Genomic DNA, 26,669 nt, shown 5'->3' on the forward strand with positions numbered 1-26,669 from the left:
AGCAAATTACAAAAAAAAAAAAAAAAAAAAAAAAAACTATTTACAAAAACCAATATTACATGGTTGGTCAATTCATAGTATTTCTCCCAGACGATGCAATACAGTCCGTATAACGCCTAAGCATGCTGAGTATGAAATTATCGATCTGATCTTGGGGAATATTACACCATTCATAAAGCAATGCTCTCCGAAGTTCTGGTAGACATGCAGGAGGTGGTTGACGGGCTGCAACTCGTCGGTCATGTATGTCCCACACATGCTCTACTGGATTCAAGTCCGGTGAGAATGCTGGCCAGTCCATACGGGTGATATCCTCCAATCGAAGGTATTTGTTTACGATATTTGCGTGAGAATGGACGTTGTCATCCATAAACACGAATTCTGCGCCCATGGCGTCCCGAAACAAACATACATGTTGTTCCAGAATGACGTCCGGATATATTTGGTCTGTCATGGTTCCAATTTGAGCATGCAGGTCAATTCTGGAACCAAGAATAATTCCTACCCAAACGAGCAATCCGTAACGGTGTCGTTCAATGTTGTTCTCTTGTTGGTAACGGGTACCTGGCGCTCTCCATATGAAAGTCCGGCAAGAATCAGACTGTAAGCTAAACCTGGGCTCGTCGGGAAACATCACACAAGCCCACTGTTGCGGTGTCCACAATTCCTACTTTCTACTCCAGGCTAACGCAGGCGACAATCCGTTTCAGTAAGTGGAACACATATGACAGACCTGACAGACGTGTAAGAGTCTGTACACGGTCTATCTTGAAACTGTCGTATTAGTGGCTGAAGAGAGCTGACGAGACAGGTCTGATGCAGTGCTACGTCTGTTTCTTTTTTCAGTAACTGCCAAATACCAGTCCTCATTCGGCGTTGCAACTCGGGGGCGACCTGTGCTGTAACGTCTACTCACATTACCATCAGCTTGGAATCGTTGCCAAAGCCTGGAGATGACACTCTGGGTGATTCCAAGTTCCTCAGATATTTCCAGACGGCCGATAATTCTACCACGTAAAAAATCATCCAAATGTGTCCTTTGTGTCATAACTATGCGGTTATTGCACTGAAAGGCTTATAAAGCGCTTGCGAGCAATTTTACTTCTTTGCCTGTATTCCTTATACATCACTCTCTTACACTCTCGTCATTTTGACGTACTATCTGTGTCATCTGGTGGTTTGCTGCAATTTGCATATGACTTTTGAAGATGTATGTAGTCCTTTTACGGGTGATATATGTATTTTAGAGTTCGATTTCGCGTGACTCTGAATTATCCTTAATTTATGGACATGAGTGTATTAGATGGATTTAATGACGCTTATAAGTTTGAAAAGCGATAAGTCGAATGGAGATATGATGCACGTATAGGGCAATTATGGGAATTAAAAGATTAAAAAAAGAATCTAGGAGAGATAGATGGTAATCCATGTTCTGGCTGATCAAGTTCAGCAAGTTTTTGAAACATAAGAGGTATTATGAGTATTGATAGTGCATGTAGAATTCAGTTAACCAATAATATTACACAAGTAGACTTAGTTTTCTAATAAACAGGTATGGATAACCAGAACAGATGATGATGAAAAACAGTAACTGCTAAAAAATAAATCTTGGTTGCTTTGTCCTGACATTATCCCAGGTCATAATTTAATTTCTGGTAATATACTGGTCATACACGAATCTCTATTATAGAAAACGAATACTTTTCAAATGATTTAATCCATTATTATTTATTATTATCAGTGTCCTGGATATAAAAGAATCATATTTGAGAATGTAGAAATAGTGCTAATAATGATTATGAAATTAATTAAAGAAGTGCTCCAAATAAATGGAAATTCATATGAAAGATGTTGGAAGCAAGAAGAAGAATACATTGAAGATAATAATGGTAAACAATGATATTATTATTGCCGATTATTTTCACGTTTCACATCACAAAAGCAAATAATAATGGACAAAAAAATTTCCAGAATCTTTATAAAATCAAGTTATGTACACATAAAAATAAATAATGATAAGATAAAGCTCCTCTATACTAGAATCATTTTTTTCTAAAACATACGATAACATAGGTATGTCACAAAAATCTTATCATATAGCTACATTTATGTAATCTTTCTTAAATTATATGACACACATTTTAAAAATTATTAAAGATTAGCTTAAAAACAAGTAATTTATAAATAGTTTTCATTTGTATCTGGCAGAAATCCTTTAATAAAACTTAACAACAAAGAAGCATTTAAATTTGGTCAAATAACAAATTTCGAGTAAGAAAAATATTTTTTTGTAAAAAAGAAATGTTTGCTACATTTATGAAACGTAGGATTTTGAGGAAATCAATACTTTATTGCAAAGAAAAAATTATAAATCAAATATTAACAGACAATAAGAGAAATGGTTGCCTCAAAAGTTATTATAACAACCCTCCAAAACTTCAGAATAGCGATATTAAGGGCTGCAGTTAACTTTAGAGTAAATCTTTTGACTATGGATACGATTTTATATGCTATTTAAAGATATAACATAGATGAAATCCATGCATAGATTTCATAAAAATGGTATGAAGATATAAAAAGAGAGGGGGGAAAAACAAGTATCATTCTGAAAATTTTAAATAAATTCTGAATATCCTTTTGGATTTTTGTTGCATTATAAACATATAGGAATAATTTGTTTGTTGAATTGCAAAATCATTATTAAATTTCTCTTAAAACAATAATCATTCTAGGCAGGAAAACTGTATTAGAGAATTGAGTAGGTTCTCAAGAAGCGCTAAACAAGACTAGATGTTATTTTACATGGAAGTATTTTATAACTCTATCTCTCCTAAGAGTAAGTCAGCCATCTAACTCTCCACCCCGCCACGAAGGCACACGGATTTAAACCATAAAAACTGAAGGACCGAACCGCCGCAACAGCAACATTGGCGGGAACTGTGGTTGAGTCCTAAGGGCCTTCACCGGCCACGGTACAACCCTCCCCGAAGGAAGTACGTCCTGTCATCGATGGGAGGAGTCAGATCCCCCACCTATTAGTGTACCCTCCAGGGTGGCGAGATCCAACCACCATGCCGGAAGCATCTCATCCTCATTTCGAGGTGCCCCCCCCCGGGGTTCTCTCCTAATAGTAAAGAAGAATATGTATGTGTGTGTGTGCGTGTGTGTGTATAATGGACTTTCAAGACAGATAACGGGATTTAGAGTTACCAAATTTGACACAAATATACTTTGGAAGGTGTGAATGCGCGAGTCGGAGCAATTTGCATTAAATAAAAACCAAGCACAATTTTGATGTTTTTCCGAAAATTTTCGAAAGTATTATATAACTGACATGCATAAATTTGATTTTTATACCATTTAAAATTTTACATTTTTTTTAAAGATATTAGTTTAATAGCAGTGAAACCGTTTTCCAAGTATTGGCAATTTTCAAGAATAAATTTCCTTGTTGGAATGAAATTTAAACTGTTTTCGATGTTCTATCAATTGTTTAATTTATAGATTTTACAAGTTAATTTATTTATACATTATTTATATATTACACAAGTTAATTAATTTATACAAGTTAATCTTGTGATTTTTTTCTTCTCTTTCTTATTACATATTTCTAATTATAAAAAAAAAGAATTTGCTTATAAGTTTTTGATATTTTGCTTAATACATATCTCGTCACATTTTTTTTACATAAGGAGTCAAAAAGTTGGATTAGGTTACCATTAAGACAACGAGTAGTTTAAGACAGAATACACAGATACTTCAGTTTTTAGTTGTTCTGAGACGTCACTGGACTAAACTCCATTAGGGAGATTAATATACGCAATAAACAGAACAGCAATAACGCTTTTAAAGTATCTCGGTTTTAATATAACCATAATTATTATCTAATTATCATATCCTTAATTTCCAAGATACTTAGATGAGGAAATGATGATCATCTTGTTTTGTATATATTTAATTGTATTCAAACACAATCAATATTCATGGCGAATAAATTGATTGAAAAATACAGACAGTTTAAAAATATTATAACGGAAAAAATCGTATTGTGGATGTATAGTGAAAAGTTCAACAGGATAAATAAAGGATAACGAAGTTTTACTCTGTATGAAAACACGATACATAGAGGGAAAAAAACACACAGGCGCAGCATGATTAAGCAGAACTTGCAGTGAACAGAAGCATATAAGCAGCAAATCCGCAATAAATAATCGTAACAGCACAAAGTTCACGAAGAACTGAGGAAATCAATGCTCCAACTCTTCGCTCTACTACACGCTTGAATTCTTCAGACTTTCTGTCGACTTTAATGATTACTATTGTTTCACGAGTTTTAAACATCACTGCTAGGATATTGCATATTTTAAAACTAACGAAGGAGGAACTCAAGCCCGATTCAAACTATCACCCCGATTCTTGAATATTCTGGGTCCTTCATTTTTGTTACCATATTCGTCATATGACCGCTAAGACTGGTGTGATTCACTGGCCATCCATTAAGCATCCATTACAACATCTGTTAAACGATATCCTTACCAGGGGTCTTTCTAAACAGAGAGCAGCAATATTTAAAATTTCTAATAATATATTAATACATGTATTCTACCAGTAATTTTCCACTGAATAAGAATTTCCATTACCTGTAAATGTGTGTTATAAATTTTGAACGAAAATATTTTGAAATATGCATCATATTTTCAGGCAGAGAGAGTGCAATAAAAACCGTTTCATACATGTGATAAATCAATGTGATAAAAACAAATAGTCTCGTTTTAACAGTAAAATAAATCCCAAACTAAAAACTAAGCTTTATTTCTAAGCAAATAGCTTCACGGGCAGATTTGTGAACCATGTATTGTTTTTCTTGCGTTTCATAATATGAACACGTGCGAAAACGATATAAAAGGGGCGGTGAGTCGTAAAATACTACAATGTCTTAAAATCGTTTGGCGTAAATGATGTTTTATTTTTCCTTCTGATTATTCACTGGGCAGGGCAAAATGGACCTGACAATCTGTCTTGACGAATTTGCTTATTTTTGGAACAAGTTTTTGTAGAAAAGATAGATTGTAAAAGTTCTTTCTTTTCTGTTTTATTATTTAGAACAACAGCATTAAAAAAAAGGAAGGGAAAAATATGCCAATAAAAAGTGAAAGGTTTTGACTTGAAAATACCGCAATTTTGCCAAAATTGAACTTTTTGGTCGATTTATTGCCAATTGTGGTATTTCCAACAATTTTTATTGTTACCTTAAAAGCTGTTAGCATTTCTTTTAGTCATTCAGGATGGCAAGTTTTGGAAAATTTTTAGACGATTGGCCCGATTTTTGTCGTATTAGAGAGGTAACTGATTACTAATCTTAAGTCTTACCAATTCTTTCTTTCGCCACAGAATATCCCCGGACTTGGAATCTCTAGGATTCCCTGTCGGTTGAAAGGATATACGTGGGTGTATTTATTAAGATAAAAGAAATACACATATAAAATATCAATATACACATAAAAAGACATAAAATATCATCAATACACACAAAAAGTAACTATATACAATATTATAATGATGAAGGAGGTGTTCGGTGGGGAGTATGAGTAGATGAAATCTATTGAAGGTAATATATTCTGGAGAAGAGCTTGGTTGAGAAATGAAACGAAAATTTATACTGGGCTTGGGTCTGGAGAAATCAATTCCTCGTTCTCTTGTAGGAACCGCACGAGATTTCTAAGATTTCTAATTTTAACCTTGGACATCTTGTTTCTCATAACGTTGGTCCACCAGATATTTTCTAGGTCGTGGGTGGGTTTTTTGAGATGAAAAGATGTGGTGAGAGGGCAGCTAGTGGCATAATGAAGGGGATCGCCTACTTCGCCGCAGCCACATTGATCAGATCCTTTAATATGGAATCCCTTGAAATATGAAGGGAAAGGGCCATGGCCAGTTGCAAAGATAAAGCCTATTCCAAGATGATGGGTCAAAGGACCCTTTCGAGATGATTTGATGGACGTTTCTACCAGTTGAGCCATTGTTCCATTCTTCTTGCCATCGCTGTAGGCTCAATTCATTTACAATACTTTTCAGATGGCTTCTAGGAGCTGGGTATTGAACGGGCGCACCTGCAGAAATGTCCTGTTTGGCTAGGGAATCTGCAACCTCGTTTCCGTTGTGGCCTACATGTGCTTTAACCCAACCTAACTTAATAGAAGGTTGGGGGAGCAGAATTTCCTGAACAATTGGGCTTGAGGTGGATTATGAACTGATCGTTTTTAAGCTGGACTCGCTATCACTCCATATGATTGTATTAGCGTTATGATCGTATTTGCTAGTCCATTTACATGCTTCCTTCTTAAAGTTTCCATTGATATATTTTTGAAATTTAGTAAATCTAACCGAAAAACACAATAGAAGTTGTATGAGTATATTTTAGGCGATACCTTTGTAATTAAGTAACAATACACGTTTTTCTTAATCATGTCTTTGATTTCATTTGAAGTAAAATTTTTTTTTTTTAATTTTGTACTTGAGTAATTGTCACTGAAAACACTTTCCCTTTCCTAGGGTGTATATATCTCTACATAATCTTCATTATGACAATATATATTCCATTCCTACAACTTAGTTTCTGTAGCAGCAAATTTACAATATATTTGAAATATGCATTCTGACTAAAAACTTTGTCAATTTAAAAATTGGGTATTATATCACACTTCTTACAAGACGGTCTCCATTATAATAATATTTAACAGGAAATAATGTTATAGTAAGAAAGTTATATACATAAGAACATTTAAATTATTTTACGTTCATAAACACTCTTTTATTTAATTTCTTTTAATAATGCAGCAATGAAATGTTCAAACGAATTTTCACTCATGTAATGCACCAGAATTCTGCACTGCTTTATATTCGTGTTGATATTAATTATTAATTCCGTTAATTATTTTTATAAATTCTAATTTCGCATAAGAAACGTAATCCGATAACAATTAAAAATAATGGAGTATAAAATTCAAATTTTACTGCTGGAGTATAATATGCTTAATACTGAAATTTTTAAAAAAGAAAAAAAATTCTGAATAAAAAATTTAATGTTGAAGAATAAAAAAACTAAAGATTAAAAAAAGTAATGAAAATAAAAAGTGTTTTTTTCAGACACTCATTTATTTAATATAAAAAAAGAAGCAGTATTTTTTTTATCGAATTGTATGGTGCTCACAACAAAATTTTAAAAACTTGAAAAAAACAATATTATAAGAAAATAAAGCGACATTGGTCACAAAAAAGAAATTCGAAACATTAAAAATTAAAACTATATTTTAAATATGATTATAATAATCCACTGAATATAAACCACATCTCTTAGCTTTTAAAGATTTTGTGATTTCAGATTTCTGTTAAAGAATTTTCTAATTTTAAGGACATAAAAAAAATTTAAATTCAAAATTTTATTTATTTTTATTATTACAAATATAAAAAAAGAAAGAAATAGAAATAAAAAATGTTACAAACATAGATTAGAATGTTACGAACGTAACTTTTGTACCGGAAAAAAATTTACAATTTTGATCGCAGATGTCGATATTATTCGGATTCCGCCGACAAATATAATTTTATCTTCGCAAGCAATGATAAAATAACATTCTACTCAATGTTTACCGAGGACAATTTGAAGTGGTTTCATTTATTTGTTGCCTGAGATACAGATCAGAATCTCAACAGTGGCGGTGTTACACTGCTGAAGACCAACAACTAAACAGTAATCATATAAAGGTAAAAAGAAAAATATTTATAATTCGCTCCCGAAAACCTTTTTATCGTATCTTTTTAAGATATTTATTAAGTTCAACATATCATCCGAGATCGAAATACCGTCATATTTTAATGAGTATTGGAATTTTTTATAAATATTTATGACAATCCGCATTTATAACTTGCTGATTCACCGAGAATATTATTTAAGGATAATTTCAATAAAATCATTTATGTATTACTTGACGTTTAAGATTCATTGAACAAAGTATTATAAGCAAAATCAGTAAATAGATATTAAGCTTGTACAATTGTTATTTTGATTGTGCTACAATTTTTTGTGTTCATTATCCTTACTTAATGGAGACAAGTCCCGTGACGCCAGAGTATAATTAAAAACATAACTCTGCAAATTATCTCTCGTGTAAATGCTTGTTATATTTCGTGGACGAAAAATGCAAACGTTTTGAATGGATTGAAACAATGAAATATATTTTTGAGAATTCTGCAAAATATAATTAAAAAATAATCAAAATTCAGGGGAAAAATTGCAGGTGCAAATAAATTATTATTCTATAAAAGATAAATTTCCAGATTTTAAAATGCAGAATTCAGTTTTGTGTTTTCGTGAATCAGAAAAACACATCGAAATCTTGTTTTATTAATAATCAAATAAAATGAAAAAAAAAGCTCTTGTGTGAAAATTTTTACCCTCCCAAGTACATATGTAGCATGTTAGATAGTTCTTGGTCATCTAAGTCTGTAGAGCGTCAGCGCGCGCGCGCGCACACACACACACACACACACACACACACACACACACACACACACACACACACACACACACACACACACACACACACACACACACACACACACACACACACACACACACACACACACACACACACACACACACTATTTCACTTCCAGACCAATAGTTTCTTCTAAATCTAAGTAAACAAGAATAAGAACGAATTCCGATTTTGAAAATTAGAGGTACGTCATCAAAAAGAATGAGCTATAGAAAATGAGAACATGATTTATAACAATAAAAGATGTTGCATGTCTGCTGACTTATTACAGTGTAAATCGTTGGGACTTCTTTTTACTTCAGATATATCAGAGATGAATTTCAGATAGTAAAAATGTAAACTTTTGCGAGATATTTTTGAAATTTTTATTTCATTTATAATTAATTTTCTATAGTTTCTGGAATAAACTCACTAAATAACTATAATATAATCACTAAATTTACACTTTTAAATGTATAAATATTTCTTTAATTATTTTAGTGAGAATTACATGTTTTTGACACGGTTAAATAGTTTAAAACGATTTTATAATTACAACGGATTTCACTATGACAAGATAAAAATTGAATTTATCTTATTAAATGTTTCCTGGTGTGTTGAAATTTCGACTTAGAATTACATAATTATCTACCTTACAACAAAAATCACTTGAACAGCTGAAATTAACGAAAAGAAGATTAGAATGACAAGAAAGATGAGATGAGATAAGTCAACCATCTAACTCTCCGACCCGCCCGAAGGCACACGGGTAGGAGAGTTCGGTCATTCAGTTTAAACCATAAATGATCGGACCGCCGCAACAGCAACATTGGCGGGAACTGTGGTTGAGTCCTAAGGGCCGTCACCGGCCACGGTACAACCCTCCTCGAAGGAAGTATGTCCTGTCATCAATGGGAGGAGCCATATCCCCCACCTATTAGTGTACTCTCCAGGGTGGCGAGATCCAACCACCATGCCGGAAGCATCTCATCCTCATTTCGAGGTGCCCCCCACCGGGGCTTGATGAGATGAGATAATGGAAACTTAGCATTGATGTAAAAAAAGGAATGATCGTAGATTGCATCTTGTCGCGGATACCAGATGTTGCATAATTATCTCACTCAATATGTAAATACTTCCAAAAATTCTCACGAAATACTCCCATTGCTTTGATTAAAGACGCTTATGATCCTGTACTATCCAGTTATAAAAAAAACTCCTGATAATTTTAATGAGTTCAAGAGATTATTCGTTACTTATTAATTATGCTTGCACATTTGAGACATTTAAATTTTCTTCAGTGTTTTCTATTATTTTCAAAGCTTGCAGCGTTCCAGAGGAGGTGGTTGTCACTACGAATTTCCTCCCTTTTCCGTTAAATGTGTTTAAATATCTGTGGAGTGTGCTTCGTTCGTTACAGATGCTCGCCCAGATGTATTTCATGATTAGGGAGATTTTTTGAAAACTCTCGAAAGATGTCCAAAAGCATATTTACTTAATAGACATTACCCAACTAAACACTTAAGAGAATAGGTTGCCACTGCAGTTTTTGGCAGATGTAAGACATTGTTTTTATTTTTGAAAGAGAAACTACGCACACTTCAGTTTCTGAGGCCCCTGAAAATTAATAATAGAAATGAAAGTTCCGCGAAATACAATGTGCAATTAAAAAATACATTACCCATATAGTTTTATTTACTATGCCCCGGGACTCGAATCTATTAGGAAAGTTCATGTATTGGTAGATAAGAAAGTGCAAGGCTTAAATTAATTTTATTTTACGCTTATTATAATTTGAAGCTTAAAAATACTTTACTGAGGTGACCATCAACAAATTATGCATAAAAGATTTGGAATTACGCATTACCGTCTAACCGGTTGGTCCCCCAAGACGACTAGTTAATATTAAAATGGTCGGTTTAGCTTTACGGAAAGAAATTTTTCTTTTTCTTTGTTATTTTATTTTATACGAGTTATTGCATTATTTGAATTTTCTCACCACTCTGTTTATATCAGAAACTTTTCTTACATTTAAATATTTCCCATAGCTTTAAATAAACTTTTCCTCTTTTCTTTAATCTGATAAAAATATAAATTCTATTGATATTCCGTTATGATATAGGAAATAGCCTAAACAATTATTTCACAATGAATTGCATGATTAACATAAGTAAACTATAGGTTTGTAGGTTTATGAAATATATATCGATTTGCATTTCACATAGAAAAGTACGAAACTTTCAATAAAACAGCAAGGAATTAAACTTTTTATTATTCAACGAAACTTTGATTTGCTTCTTTGTGAAAATTTTGGAACTTCGACTTTTAATATAATTTCTATCTTAAAAATGGTGTGTTACACAGTTACTAGAAAATATCGACATTCTCAAAATAATAAAACGATAAGTTTCTTTTTAAATATAAATACTATAGACATAAATAAACCAGCATTTGCCCTTCATTCGCGTATTAGACAAAGAAACTTCCTTATTGCTTTTTGTGACAATCTATAGCCTTAATATAACTTCTTGAACTAAAAGTGATATGTTACATTATAGATAGAAAAGATCATCATTTGTTGAAAAATAAAATATGAATATTAACTTCGCAAATCCAGATGAACACTTTTTCCTAAACAAACTTATTACTATATCAAGTTTTGACAGAATGAATTTAATCAATGTATTGCTTGTAACTTGTTAGTTCAGAAAATAGTATAAAAGAAAAAAAAAGCCTTCACTTGAAATTCTAAACTGAGAAATGTGAAATAGTAATCAAATATCACACTTCATAAAATAAAAACATACAATATTTCAAAAGAAGTAAGAATATATTGATGTTCCAGGAACCAGAGATCGTCATTTTTGGACGATCTTACTTTATAGAGGTCTAAAAAGTAATGAATAAAGTGAGCACATTTCCGGAGTTCTTTATTAGACTGTGACCTGGTTGCTATTAAATGTGTTATCAGTGCTTTTTTTACCCACTTGTCATTTCAGACCGTAATATTTCAAGTTGAAACTTGTGTATTTATAGCTCAGTTTTGCAGATTATCTGCAGCTGCTATGTCATATATTTTTTTTGGCAATAGACCTTTATTTTATTGCTAAATAACATGTAAACATCTTCTTTATCTCCCATCTCACCTTTTTTTTATGTAGAGATGGATTCTTCGATGCGCATGCGCAAAAGTGCGGATGATTTCTGTATTTGAGAATATGCATGATTACGTTATGTTTCTGAGACAGAAACATGATTTCACTATGTTTGTAAATCTTGTTAATAAAAGCTACTCAACTCGATTTTTATTTATTGTTTATTTACAAAAAAAACGTTTGAAACTGTTCTATTAGAATGGAAGTATTTTCTCAAAAGATTGCGAAAACTAAGCTAAAAATTCCATCTAAAAACGTAACAAGTCTGAAAGTACCATGTATCCCTGAACCTTGTCTAATTAAGGAGTTTCGATTTATTTTTGAGTATTTCTTTGTATATGGAATACAAATTGAGGAACTTCAAGAGCTCAAAAGTCCAAGTCTGTTCGATAACAGTCGACATATCTTCTACTACAGGAAGTTAACTAAATTCATATGGCGCTGTTTGAAATATTTTGTTCGTGCTATTATATACATTAGAATTCCGCAACAGCTGCTGTGGATAATTTTTCTAGTAGACAAAAGACTTGGAATTGCCTGTTTAACATTGATGTTTTTGATAATATATACATATCTTTACAGAAAACGCTTAACAATACTCCGTGTTACCAAGCACCTAAGCCGACCATACGAAATGTTGCCTAATTCAAAATATAACAGAAAAAGGAATTAATCCATTTTTTTAATTTCGGAATGGCATTAAATGCAACAATCTTTTGTTGCAACACTTTTAATTTAGGAAGGCAAACGGAATTGAGGTTTCAGGAAGAAATGCTCTGCAAAGCACATTTCATAGCAGACTATTTAAATATCCCTTATCATAACTGTGTAGAACTGTTGAAACTGTGTTCACCTTCGCTGTGTCTACAGTCTTAATTCATTCCGTCGTCTACTATAGACTGACTTGTGTCTTTATTTGTAATGCTCTGAAATACTTTTGTGATGCCCTTGATAAAGAGCAGGCGAGAAAGACGGAAAGCAGCTCTTTAACATCTACAAAAGAATCACGCAAACTGTTGATATTGTAGATAAAAACTTCAGCTAACCAATATTATTTATATTACTCATATCGATGTTTGGACTGTTTTGTGCATGCTACAGGTTGGTATTTGACTCAAATCTGAATTTGGAATACGCCTCTGGATTGATTTATGTTGGGAACATTTTTATTTGTTCTTCTAATGGTAATGATTCCGGAATCTCTCGCAAGCGAAACAGTTCATAAAATCAAAAGCTTCGTCCAATGCTTGCCGTATTGCTCTTCTATGAACTGCAGACATATAAAATTTAATTTAAGGAAAGAAATATCAAAAAATTCTGGTTTAACTGTGGAGAAATTTTTTGCCATAGAAAGGTAAGGTCACTTTCTATGACAAAAATACTTTACTTGCCTTGATACTTTAATATCATATGGAGTTTTACTTGCCACTTTGAGGAAATAAAATTGAAGTTTTCTTCGATACTTAATATCATTAATAAGAATGAATTGACCTATTTCAATTCAATTCTCCAAAAACTTTAAAAAAGAACAGAGGTTCTTGCCGATCCATGATGATACTGATGTCTCTGAAGATGGTTTGTTATTCCCTCTTTGTAGAATAGTTCTAATGCCTTGCATTGATTGCACATTTTTAGGTAAGGGCTTTACTTCATTGATTTCCATAAAAACTCTGCAATGTAAAATCCAAAATGTGTCGCTTTTTTGAGTTCATTTTGATGCATCAATAAAAAGATATTAAGGCTTAGGTAATTAATAAAAGTTTAAAGCTTTTCTTATTTTGAACTTTTTAGCAGCACTTCGATGTGTCACACTGCAATTCAATAAATTCCGTTATAAGTCACACCCGTGAAAATAATTTTCAATAACACACGCGCAAAGTTTGGTGAATAAATATTAATATTTCGAATTATAGACAGTTCCGCGTGTTGTAATGCTGAATGAGTAACTTTTGTGACGTAAGGCAGATGTCCCCTCCTCCACCTACTATGTCTGAAATGCAAATCACGAGCAAAAAACACCTGCTGATTAAACTTTGTTGAACAAATCTGCAAAACGAATCGCAAAATATTAACTGCATTCGTTATGCGGTCATGCTTACAAATATTAAGAGCCAAAAAAATTAAAAAAGATTACTCAAAGATTACTAAAAAGATTAAGAAAAATTAAAAAAGAAAATACAAAAGCATCAAAATTACAAATTGTGCTTGAAAACATTTTTCAATTGATTTCATTTCACAATTTTTTTTGAACAACCTGAAACAGAGAAATCGTTTATTCAATCACATATGATATAACAGCCATAGCTGTCAAATGTGTGTAACAAATAGCGTCAAATGAAATCTTTGGCTTTGGTATACAGCATAAAATATAAACTACGTAAATATAAATGGTGCATAGACAAAGATTGAATCATTTTTTTAAAATTGAGTGTTTTTATTTTCTTATAAAATGAAAGTAAAACAATTTTAAATAATTGTCTACTTTTTATAGAGTATTTTTAAAATTAAATTATAATTTAATCAGATAATCACCTGACTAAACTTCAGAACATTTATTTCACACCCTTCTTTCTGGCACAATAAAGACCTTTCGTCCTTCCTCTTCAAAATGATAAAATGATCATGCTTAGGAGAACTAAAATTTCTCCTAAGATTTTTAGTTCTCCTAAGCACGATCATTTTATCCGATCTATAAAGCAGATCTTATAGATCTAAAGATCTTTTGAAAGCAAAATTTTAAGATAATTATTAAATTGAATTTCAGTAAATGGAAAACTCAAGAAATTACATGGTAAAAAAAAAGTTTTCTATCAGAAATCTTTTCCATTTTTTTTTTCGGAATCCTAACTAAAGTCTTCCTAAATTTTCTAAAAAAATAAAATCTAAAACATGTTTTTCACGGATATTATTGCTTAATTTGGGACTTAAGTTTCGAAACCTTCATTATATGTGCATGCAATATTAATTGTGTTCTTTGTCAACATTTGAATTTTCGACTTCTCTTCCTCATCAACCAGAAAATCTCGAAAAACAATGACAGCTTCACAGTCATTGTAAATTTAATGGCTTTATTAATCATGTCTTACTGTTAACACGTTTCCTTTGGCAACCAGCCGGTTCACGAGTGTTAATGCTAATTGAAATTTTCAAATAAATATTTTAAGTAATTTGGTCTCTTAATAGCTTCTTCAGGAAAATATTTTTAGGCTTCAAATTTTGATAGTAATATAATTCACTCTATTTTCACTCAGACGTCAAGACATTCTGTTCATTTTTTATGTATATCTCTCTAATTCTCTATTAACTCCTATAAAATATCAATTTTCAATTAAAGTGGAAATGCTTAAACTGTGATTAATATAAAAGCATTTTTTATCTTCACTCAAGCACGATTCTTTATAAATATAATGAAAACCGAATCATTCGGCATTGAAGTCTTATGTGCACTACAAAATAATTTTCATAATTTATCTAATATTTCGAAGAATTATTCAGCAAAAATTTCTCTGATTCATCATAAAATTCAGTTTTTAGTTTTACTTTCAAAAGATGTCAGCAATAATATTTTCTTTTGTTTCAATCAGAAAACATACTTTAAGATATTATGAAGTCTAAATTTTATATAGTCCTTCGGTCCTAAGGAATCATATTCTGCAAAATATTATTACTATTCCACCTTTTAAATAAATAAATAAACAAACATTACTGTCCTCTGCGATCAAATCTGACCGATTTATAAAGTTTTGAATATCACAAATTTAGAACAATCAATATTTTTATAATTTTAGACCAATCAGTCTTGAGACACCCTGAGCTCGATTGGCGTCGATGAAGTAGTCTAAAATCACTTGTTTTTATGGAATAACGATATTCAAATTTTCATAAATCAGTTTTAGTGTCGAGTGCCACACTTTTTATTTAAAATATTAATGCCAAGAATATTTTGTTAAATATGATTCTAGGGCAGAGCTTCTATGTAAAAATTTAAAATTCGTAATTCAACAGAGCATTTATTGACACAAGTTACATAAAACGTAATTATTTATTTCATTCAGACCATTTTGTTAGCAGATGCATGTCTATTACTATAGGTACAAATTAGCAATTGAATCTGACTAGAATCAATATCCTGTATATATTAAACCAAATGTAACTCAAAAATGCTTTGAGCTAGTCAGATGCAATTTGATATACGGTATTTACGCAAGATTTGCAGACTTCAGTGAAAATTTGAGTAAAATCCATTCAGAATAGCTGTCTGAATATATACGTCAATAGGATACAACGAAATTTAGAGAGCTAGATAAAAACTTTGATGCACAGATTTAATATATACAGTTTAGAAACGTCAAAATTTAGCGAAATTCAACAAGGGATGACTGTCTGTGAGTCTGTACTTTCAGAAACATGTAAATGCGATTTCTCAAAAAGCGCATCGACTTAAATATGTGGAATTTGATGAGGGATTTTGGGGTTATGTGTCAAATTTTTGTTTCAAAACGCATCTGAAATACAAATTTGATGTTCTAAAATTATTAACAACATGCCAAAGATGAATTGCCAAAAAATATGCCAAGGGTCACACGATAGGTCCAGTAAAAATGCTAAATTCACGACAAGGGTTAATATTTCAGAACTATTGTAGGCCAAAATCAGTCAAGCCCTTCACTTTTATAGCAACTTTATTAGAGTGTATGCAAGAAAATTTGAGAGAGACTACTCTCCTTGGCTTATAAAATGTGATATTTTATATTAACTTCATTTCATATGGGCACGTGTTGAAAATTGCACTTTTCTAGCTTTAATTTGCAGAAATAGATAACTTTTATCATGCACGTGTAACGTGGTTGTGCAGGTTAAATTTTATATTTAATTTGTGCAAAATAAATTCTTGGAAAATATGGTTAAAATAATTCTTTTTTTAAAATTCATAAAAACAACAACAACGTATAAGTTAAAACATTGGTATCATTGCAAAATTATTTTCTGAACTTTAAGATGATGTAAAAACTATTTTTATGTTGTAATACTTTCGGAAGTTATTGTAGAAAGACACGAAAATTTCGCTTAATATTTAAGTAATGAAAATTATAATTAAAATTTTACAAAAATATTGCCCACAGGTGTATATTCCCACTCTCTAATGAATGTATGTGCCAAATTTGATAGTTGTTATGCCGGGTTTACACTCTTCGAGTTATAAGACAGCCAGTAGGCAGCGCATGCGTAGAAAGGCTGAAAAATACTGTTCGGTCGATGGCAAGTAATTGTCCCGACAGGACAACAACATGTCGCGGTATTGTATTTTTTGCTTACGTTTACGCATGCGTTTGTAGAATTTGGCGGATTTTTTTTTGTGGCGTGAAAAAATTGATCATTTATCGTAGATGAATTAGGACATTTTTGGCTCTTTTTTCTTACTGATGCGAGGTTATGTTTTTTTTTCTCATTTTGTTTGCCATTTCTTTTCTATAGTTTTCCACATTTAGGTATGTTGACCTTTTTTTTTATTTTATTTTACCATGTTACTCTGTGTAAATATCCATCATTTTAATACGATACGCAGTGAAAAAGAAAAATTCAGGGACGCCAAAACGGCAATTTACAGCTAAGCATGTAATGCCTGAATCTATCTTAGGAAATTGTGGCAAACATAAATCAGTAACTTTCTGCCCACGCACGCAAGCACGCACGCACGCGCACACACACACACACACACGCACACACACACACACACACACACACACACACACACACACACACACACACACACACACACACACACACACACACACACACACACACACACACTTATTATCAGGAAAGATTTCATATGAATTTACAGCCTTCCTAACTGTTTTGCAAATGATTTTATCTTTACTAATAATAGTGTATATGCGTGTGTCTGGATGTTTTCACGCAACAGACCAAAACATTTGACATCTAGCTCCAAAATTTGGCACCTAATGCCAATGGATAGAAGGACATGGACATCTCAGAAAGATTTCTTTGAAATTTTAATTAAATTATAAATTTTTAAAAATAAAGGTTTTGCCTTTTCCTCCTGGTAACTTCCGAAAATATAATAACACAATATTGATTTTTATATTACTTTAAAATTTAAAATATTATTATATGATATATATGTTTTCAATTTTCACTTAATTTTTAAAAAGAATTTAGACTTACTTTACGGTAATCTTTTTCATTATTGAAATGAAACTCTAACGGTTTTTACTGTTGCTACTAATATTTCAACGTACTTTTTTTTCTGTTGTTGATTATCAGGATATATCTAATAGAGATCCAAAATGAATATGAGGATATATTATCAAGAAATATAAATCTGAAGTTTTCCCCTCGCTGTTTATGTATTGAATTAAAGTATGCTTTTAATAACATTAATTCTTACAATTATGGTTTAGCTTCCGAATGAAGCAAAGGAGAGAATTTTTAAGTGCGCCCATTTTTAAATCGCCCTTTTTTTCTTTGTATAATATAATTAGATGCTGAAAGATATAAGAAAAAAATTTGAAAATATATGGCATAATGAATTGAATGGTTTAAGACTTATTGAAAAATTCGAATTATATGCTTATCAGCATTTGAAGCTTAAAATTGTTTTGCAGAGTAATCCAATAAGATAGTTAGATAAATATTTAATTGAAATGTTTAGAACCCTTAAACTTATTGAACTATCTAATCGCCGAAGGGGACTAGTTAATAGTATGATTATTTACTAAATGCAAGCTATTACAACCCTTAAATTATGTTAATCATTAATTTACGGCATTGCGTAAAGCACACCATTAAAAGTGATTTCATCAATTCATATTATGCCTTATAAATAAACAGCATTAGTACAAATGACTTTACACAGAAACGTTTACTAAGTTGTGTTTAATCTACTTTTGAAATATGAGAAATCACATTTCAAACCACATTCATGAAATCTTTTAACACTTGCGAAAAAGGTCATTTATTAATTACAATTTAAATACCGACGTCGTGCGTGCGGTTGTGTTTGATTGAGATATGGACTTCGTTTTTATCTGAAAATAAATTCAACAAAATATTGTTGTCTTTATTTTTTTTATCTGTATATCAATAAAAAAAATAGATGTTGAATTTCCATTACTGACAGATTGAACTTATTATCCAATCATTCTAAGAATATAATATTTTCTGAAATTTTTTTCGAAGCAACATATTTACGTTTCATCTATAAATTTTGCATATTAAGTTGTAAAACATCAAAAATAAGTGTTAACTTTTTACATTAGGAGAGAGCTAAATACAAAAGATCTGACAATATGGCCCTAATAGAAGATTTAATGACTGGCATTTTGACGAGTTCTTTGACTTCAAGAGACGTCCAATTTCTTAGCCATATGAGTCTGTGTTCTCGCCACAGTCACGTGATTTATAAAACCTTCTGCGGTGCCACACCGACAAGTCGAACTTTGATCAAAGAAACCACCGTTTCCGTTTCAAATCTAAAACAATTTTGCTGTTGAGGATGCACATTAGGTAGAGACACAACTTTTTGAGACAAACCATTTCCTGCATCGGAATTTTAGGCAATGGCAAGTTCTGCATATTGTCGAACACAACTTCCAACTTCTTGCTCTTTATACAAGTGAAACACTTTCTTCTTTTAAATCACAAAATTTATTCGCCCGACGCTTGTGAAATGATTTCTTAGGAACAATAGCTCATTTGGCTTTTTATCAAGTTGGAGATTTTTGCTTTGTTTCGAAGTCTTTATAGGAGGAACGGATACCAATTTGAGGTCTTTTAATCGACTTGATAATCATAATTTTGATTATAAAGGTTTCAAAAGAAATTTTAATTTATGTAGCAGACCAGTTCAGGATGTTTGGTAAAGAACCTGTAACTTTAATATGGAGATTTGAACTGAAATGTATTTTATTGATGCTGTAATGGACTTCTTAAAGTGGGAAACTTTTAATATGTTCATAAATGGCACCGTATATTTCAGATGATTTTGATGTAATCCGGTACAAGTGCTTGCCACATCTCCTAGAGGAAAATTTCAAAAATCAAAGAAGTCAAGTGAAAGGAAGACAGCAAAAAAAAAAAAAAAAGTGCTCGTCTACACACTTCAATGCTCTCATTATATTTTAGTACATAAAAAAAAACCCAACGGAAGCTTTTTTTCTGAACTTCTCGCTGTAGGTCGTTTGTGCGCTGGATCTTAGCCATAAGAAAAGAATTTTGCACATTTTTTTAGATATCCATTTGAAATAGATTTAATAAACGATTGTTTGTTGCTCCTATACCGTATTCACATAGTATCTGCAAGTATCTCACCAAACAAAATGATAAAAAAAAGAAGGGAAGCAAGGCCAAACATTATTCACATGTAGTTACTAAAGCCGTATTATAACGTTGTATTTGATTTTTACCCATTTACAATGAAATAGGCTGTTTATATTTTACTATCTATTGCTTTTTTTTATAATTAACATAAAAAAAGTATACTAATATTTTTGATTTAAATCTTAAATAATATATATTTTTAACTGCATTTAATTTTTTATTCCTGTTTTTTCAATGAATAAAGAAAAGGAGGAAAAGGTGACATGAATATTTAAAAAAATTAAGATAAAAAATCTTTAAAATTAATTAATCCTTAATTTTTTGAGAATCTTAATTGATATAAATATTAAATTCAAAAATTGTAACGGTCAAAAATTTATAATTTTCTAAAGTTAAATATTTGATGCCAATTAAAAAATAACACAAAAGTTTCAGTTTCAACTGAAACTAACTAAAAAAACAAATGAGAAATCTCAAAATCTGTTATCGGCGCCAGTATTTCTTTTCATTAAATAAAAATCATAAAATATTAAAAAGTCTGGGAGCACGTATTGAAAACGATTAAGTTTGATGAAGGCTTTTAGCGAAAAGTGAACCCTAATTGGAAAAGTAATCTGTTTCAAACAAATTTGTGAAAAAATGGGTTTTCCATTAAAGTTACTTTGTAGCAAAAACAGTATAAGAATGGAATGAAATTGCCTTTTTTCATTTATCTCGCTAATATGTTTTTCCCAAAATATATTCTGATTAGGAACGGGAATTTCAATTTTATCTTACAAATAATTTTATATTTATTTGTCGCTAAATTGATTAAGTAATTAACTGATTATTAAACCGATTGTAAAATTGTGAGCAATTAACTCAATGTAATGTTATCATTTTTGATTTTGTGGTAAAAAAAACCCCAATAAAATGCTATGTACACAGTTATAAGCAACCAATAATTAAATTGATTTCCGTAGACAATAAAAAAAAATTAATCTTTTTAAAATATGTAACCAAAATTACCTAAAGTGCAAAAACACTCTAAAATTCTTTTATTTTCATTTATTTTTGAACGTAAAAATTATTTATTAAGCAGGATCAATATAAAAATTTGTCAAAACGTACATTAGTCCAAAGTTGATTAAATATAATAAATCGAATATTTTCGTAAATGTTTTTTTTTTCAAAATCGACGAAATTAGTTTGCATTACAAAAAGTGCATTCTAATAATGCATTACTAATAATCATTTTCATCCCCCTAAAGATAATGCTTTGAATTTTAATGTAAAAAGAATTTGTACTATAAAGATATTAATAGATTAAGAAAATAAAAGTATAGAACAAATTTACAATGAGTAATTTATTAACATCATGATCATAATGCATAAATCATAAAAATAACAGAATAAAAATTTCTTACAGATTGAAATACTAAAGAAATTTAAGTGCAAGTGAATTAATAATGATTATACTATAATGAATATACTATTTTGAATAATGATTATATTATTTAATAAATATACTATTTTGAATAATGATTATACTATTTAATAAATATACTATTTTGAATAATGATTATACTATTTAATAAATATACTCATGAATTAAATCAGAGTTAATTCCACAATTGAATATATTTCCCTATTTACTTGGAAACCGAGATAAATTTTGAACTCGAACCTTTACAAATTTAAAATTCATTTTAAGTGCATTTAAATTAAAAATTTTCTCAGTTCTGAATACAGAAATGAATTGTATAAGTAATATGTAATTATAATAATATAATTTTGATAAAAAATAAAAAAAATTTAATATAAAATATAAAATAAAATTTTCCGATTTATAAGATCTGAAAAAGTAACAATATTATTTCATTATAATATTTTGGATAAACTTATTTTGTTAAACAAAAGCAAAACGAATGCGAAACAACATGATAAAATGCGAATGCGATAAAAAGTTTAAAATGTTGAACGAGAATTATTCTAAATTTAATATTTTATAATAAAATTTAAGAATTCAAAATAAATTCTTCAATATCATTTATATATTGTATAGACAAAAAAAAAAAAAAAAAATGGAACAAAGCAATATTATTTATTTCAGTGCATAGTATAATAAGAATTGAATATAGGTAAAGACTTACCACTTCAAAAATCTCTCCTTGCGATAAAAATACGAATGAAATAAAAACACTGAAACACGCTATCAGCAAAATCAAAAATCCACATTTCACTACACCTCCTTTTATTCTATGCAGTATTAAATGTATCATATTATAAGAATGCCATTCAATCACATTTCTCCGAGAATGAAAAAGCAACACCACCAAAAAATGCAGCTATCAGATTGAAGCCTAATTAAAGCACTCACTTAACAGCTCTACTGTTGGATCCAATTTCATCAACAAACCTTGAATCTCTAACTTGCCAACATAACTGAGACGAAACAAACTCCCGACTTCCACTTTTGTTAGATTCTCCGCTAAGTGTATTTAACGCTCGCGCTTCCCGCACAAAAATGAAGAAAGATCATGTTTAGGTAATTCTTGTAACGACGTCACACGTCAGAGCGTTTGATTGTTGGCTTTGTTGACTATGCGAAATCCGCGCTCATCTTTCCAGAAGTGCAGATATAAGGTAATTTAGGGCAACTCGGTACCGGTCAAGATAGTTAAGAGTGTTCTTTTTCGTATTTTATCGACTATATACTATCGCAAGTACATGGGGCACTTCCATTAAGTAGATTGACAGCGGACCCTGGGGGGTCGTTTTCATTTTTGAGTATGTGATTAGTTTTTTTTCTTTTTTTTTATTTATCGAATGAATGAATATTTTTATTTACCATTTATTTCTTGCAGATGAAAGGATATTAAAGCAAAAATAGGAAAATTAACATACCATTTCATCCAAAAAATCATTCATTCATTCAAATATCATTCACAAAAAAAAAAAAAAAAAGAATTTTTTGTGCATATGAGTTTATAAATTATTTAGAAAAATTGAAACAATTTAAATTAAATCGTAAAAAAAAAAGAATTGTTTTGAATATTGGAATTACAATTACTCGTAGAAGTTTATACATTTTAAATTATTATGTTTCAAAATGGAGATTGAAATTAACTTATTGTTTAACATTTTCTATTATTTCACGCAGATCTCTGAGAATTATAGCAATGTCTAATGAATATGATAAAACATGAACAATTTTTTCATATAAATTTATATTTCCATTATAATAAATTACTTGAAAATGGATTGTCTTATTTATCAATTGCTAACCATTACTTTTATTGATCTAAATAGAATAATTTAATTGGAAAAAAAAGGAAAAAAATTGTTTCATGAAAGATGAAAAAGGCAACGAAATATTTTAAATTTAAGCCAAATCAGAAATTAAAGACCAGCAATAAAATAATAATAAAAAAATATCTGCCATCTCTAAATCATATTATTGAATGATTTTGTATATAAGCTGGCAAATAATGAAATGAACGAGGAAAAAATTTTTTTTCAAGAATTGAAGATAAAGTATTGGAACTAAATTTATTAAATTTGGCGTATAGTTTCATCTTCAATAATCGATGCTCCCTGAGAAAGTATTTCTATTATTTAGGCACAAAATTAAAAAAAAAAAAAATCGATGGTTTATCATTTTCTTCTGAATAACTTCGGAATATATTTTTATACAAAAATCATTTATAACCACTTAAATTTTTTTTCAGTGATACCTATTTCATCTTAAAGTCTTAAAATTATATTGCCATATAATTTTTCATGCCTCTTATAATATAAATTTTTAATTTATATATTACTATACTTTTCATTGCTTTAGTTACCGGGTTTATATTCATGTAAACTACAACGACAGTAAATATATAATTTCTGTATACACAAAAAGTAAGAGAAATATTTAACTCTTAAAAGAGTAATATTTAGCTCTTAAAAAGTAATATAACGAGTAATATTAAGCTATTATATAAATAAGAGTAATAATTTCTGTATACACAAAAAATAAGAGTAATATTAAGATGTTATATAAATAAGAGGGAATTCAAACACATTGAACAATAACAAATTAGGCTTGAAACCTCTCCATCAATAATTCTGACTAAAGGTTCAAATCTTCTTCACCATAATATATTGTTTCTAAATGAGGAGACTGCAGAAAAAAATCCACAATGAATGATTTAATGGTTATTAAAGTCATTTTTATCCAATGATGATATATCTTTTCATTCTAGTAAAATCTTCATTATTATGGACCATGAATCTTCTGTTTTAAATAATATTTTGGCATCTGGTCAATAAATTTCCTACGTGGGGGATGTTGAAATGAAAGATTTTAGTAATAAGGCAGTCTATAACGTAATTATCTAGATTATCTTTGTCTCCACAGATTCAATAATTGTGAGAACACAAGTCGAATTTGTCACAAAGAGCCAATGTTCTGTGATGAGCTGATTAAATTTGAATTGAAAGAAGCCCTATTAATATTAAAGCAAAATGATGAAAATGGATTTCATAACAAGAGATTACGTCAATATGGATTCTTTCTTACATGGGAAACCCACTGATTAATTGTAAAAAACCAGCAGTTAATAACTTTGATGATGTTTGGTGATTACCCGAGGGAATACCTGCTTTCAGCAGTAGACAATATAATTCACATAAAAATTTTCACCGAAATTGGTACTGTTCTACTTCATTCTTCGGTACGTTAGTACATAATGTGTTATCGATTGGGAGCATTATTAGCTTAGAAAACTGGTTTAACTTTCATAAAAATAGCATTTTAACGATATTCCTTTATTAAATAACACACGAAAAACTGTTTAAAATTAATTCTAGTTTATTTGTGGAAGGTTAAACTTTGAACATTGAAACTTTCGTTACATTGAAAACTACTTTGGTGACAAATTTTTAATTCAGAGCAGCAGGGGAACATTTCAAAAAAATCCAAACTGTTAAAACCCCGGAAAAACCCATGTAAAAGGAAAATAACTAATGTGAATACTGAAGTTTTCTCCTATTAGATGTCCACTGCTTATTGACATAATGGTTTTATTATTTTCTCTTATAGGTTCTGCGAAATTGAATAAAATTTTTATTAGAGTGAGAGAATTTAAATTTCAAGCATTACTGATTAGATTCATTCATATTTCTAATGAAATATTTATTGAAAACGTTTATATGAAATTATATATTCAATGATGATTATTTCTTAATATTCAGCATCTCACGGAAACACTATTTTCTATAGTTATCAATATTTACGGCTTTTCTCGGTTATATATACTGTGTGTCCATACAAATCGTGGCTCAATGACTAACTTCTGAACAATTAAGAAGAAGCAACTTCCAGCAATTTAAAATGACATAGACAGTTATATTTCTGTTGTTTGAATGAATTAAGTCTCATATTCCTATGAATCATCTGTACTAATAATAAAGATGAATGCATGTGTGTTTATGTATTGACGATCTATAAGCCAGACCGTTTAACTTACAGTCTTATGGTTTGGCATATATACATTTTGAGGCATAAGGATATGCACCTCAGAGAATATTTTTTTTGAAATTTTAATTACTTAAAAATTAAATTGAATTTTGGAATACTTCTTCAAGAATTTCCGAAATTATTAATGAAAAAATAAATTTTACACAGTTTCTGAATTTCGACAGTTTTTAAAAATTATTTTTCTGCTTAATTCCCCAAAACAAAATACATTACTTTCCTGGAATTCAAATTGTTTTCATTGTTTCATTTAAAAATTTAAACGCGCGATTTTTTACCATTGTAGAAAGGCAAAGAAGAAGGATTTTGCTTAATATTTCTGTAGTTAAGAGAGAAATAAAAAACTGAAGTTACAATTCCCCGAAATTTATAAGACAGATGAATCGCAAATTTATGTTTTAAATAACATTTTAATGTTATGGGACTAATCTCTATTAGGAAAGTATATTTACACAATCAACAAAGTATATGAAAGACAATTAAAATAACACGACTTAATTAAAATAACACTATAATTATATCTAAAAGATCTATTTAAAATTAAATATATTGAATATCTCCGGTAAATCAACTGATCATCAAAAACGGCTAGTAAGCAGTTAAAAAAAAGGAAAATTACAATATCATGAAAATTAGTACATGAAGTGGGGAATTACACTAACAGTGACACTATCATGTCATAGAACTGGTTTACATACGAAAAGTTCATAAACAGAGAAAATACAAAGTAATTTGGTGATTAAAAACAGTTTATAGACAGAATCATGGACATGATTTTTTTAGTTTATTTTAGTTTTATTATTCCGTTTAAAGGGCTCTTTTGGGACGGACCTCATGCTTTTGAACCTCGGTCAGATAACGAGGACGACAATTGAGCTGGCACCCTCCTCCTCCAAGCTTCCACGCCACACCAGCGAGAGGACCTTTGACCCCGACGGATTTAATGTGCCCCAGGCACGCTTACACGACGGTTATTCGGTGGAATCGGGTCTCGAACTTGAAACCTCCGGTTCCGAAGACGAGACCTTACCAGGCCACCGCGGTCCATCATAGACATGAAGCTATGTATAAAAGATTTAGTTGAAATTAAATGAAATCAGTATCCTTGTAGAAAGAGCTGTATTTTAAACA

The 26,669-nt window shown here is 30.3% G+C and overlaps 1 protein-coding gene across 1 annotated transcript in view; it reads right to left on the reverse strand.

Moving 5' to 3' along the window:
• The window catches only part of LOC129980538 (ribitol-5-phosphate transferase FKTN-like), a 60,711-nt gene extending 38,184 nt beyond the window's left edge, over positions 1–22,527 (reverse strand). Inside the window, exon 1 of the mRNA XM_056090883.1 lies at positions 22,168–22,527. Within this exon, the coding sequence (XP_055946858.1) occupies positions 22,168–22,296 (129 nt within the window). The 5' untranslated portion in view covers positions 22,297–22,527. The remainder of the gene's footprint in view (positions 1–22,167) is intronic.
• Positions 22,528–26,669: the final 4,142 nt, after the last annotated feature.

Source organism: Argiope bruennichi, chromosome 1 (assembly GCF_947563725.1).
Source record: "Argiope bruennichi chromosome 1, qqArgBrue1.1, whole genome shotgun sequence".
Classification (NCBI taxonomy): Eukaryota; Metazoa; Arthropoda; class Arachnida; order Araneae; family Araneidae; genus Argiope; species Argiope bruennichi.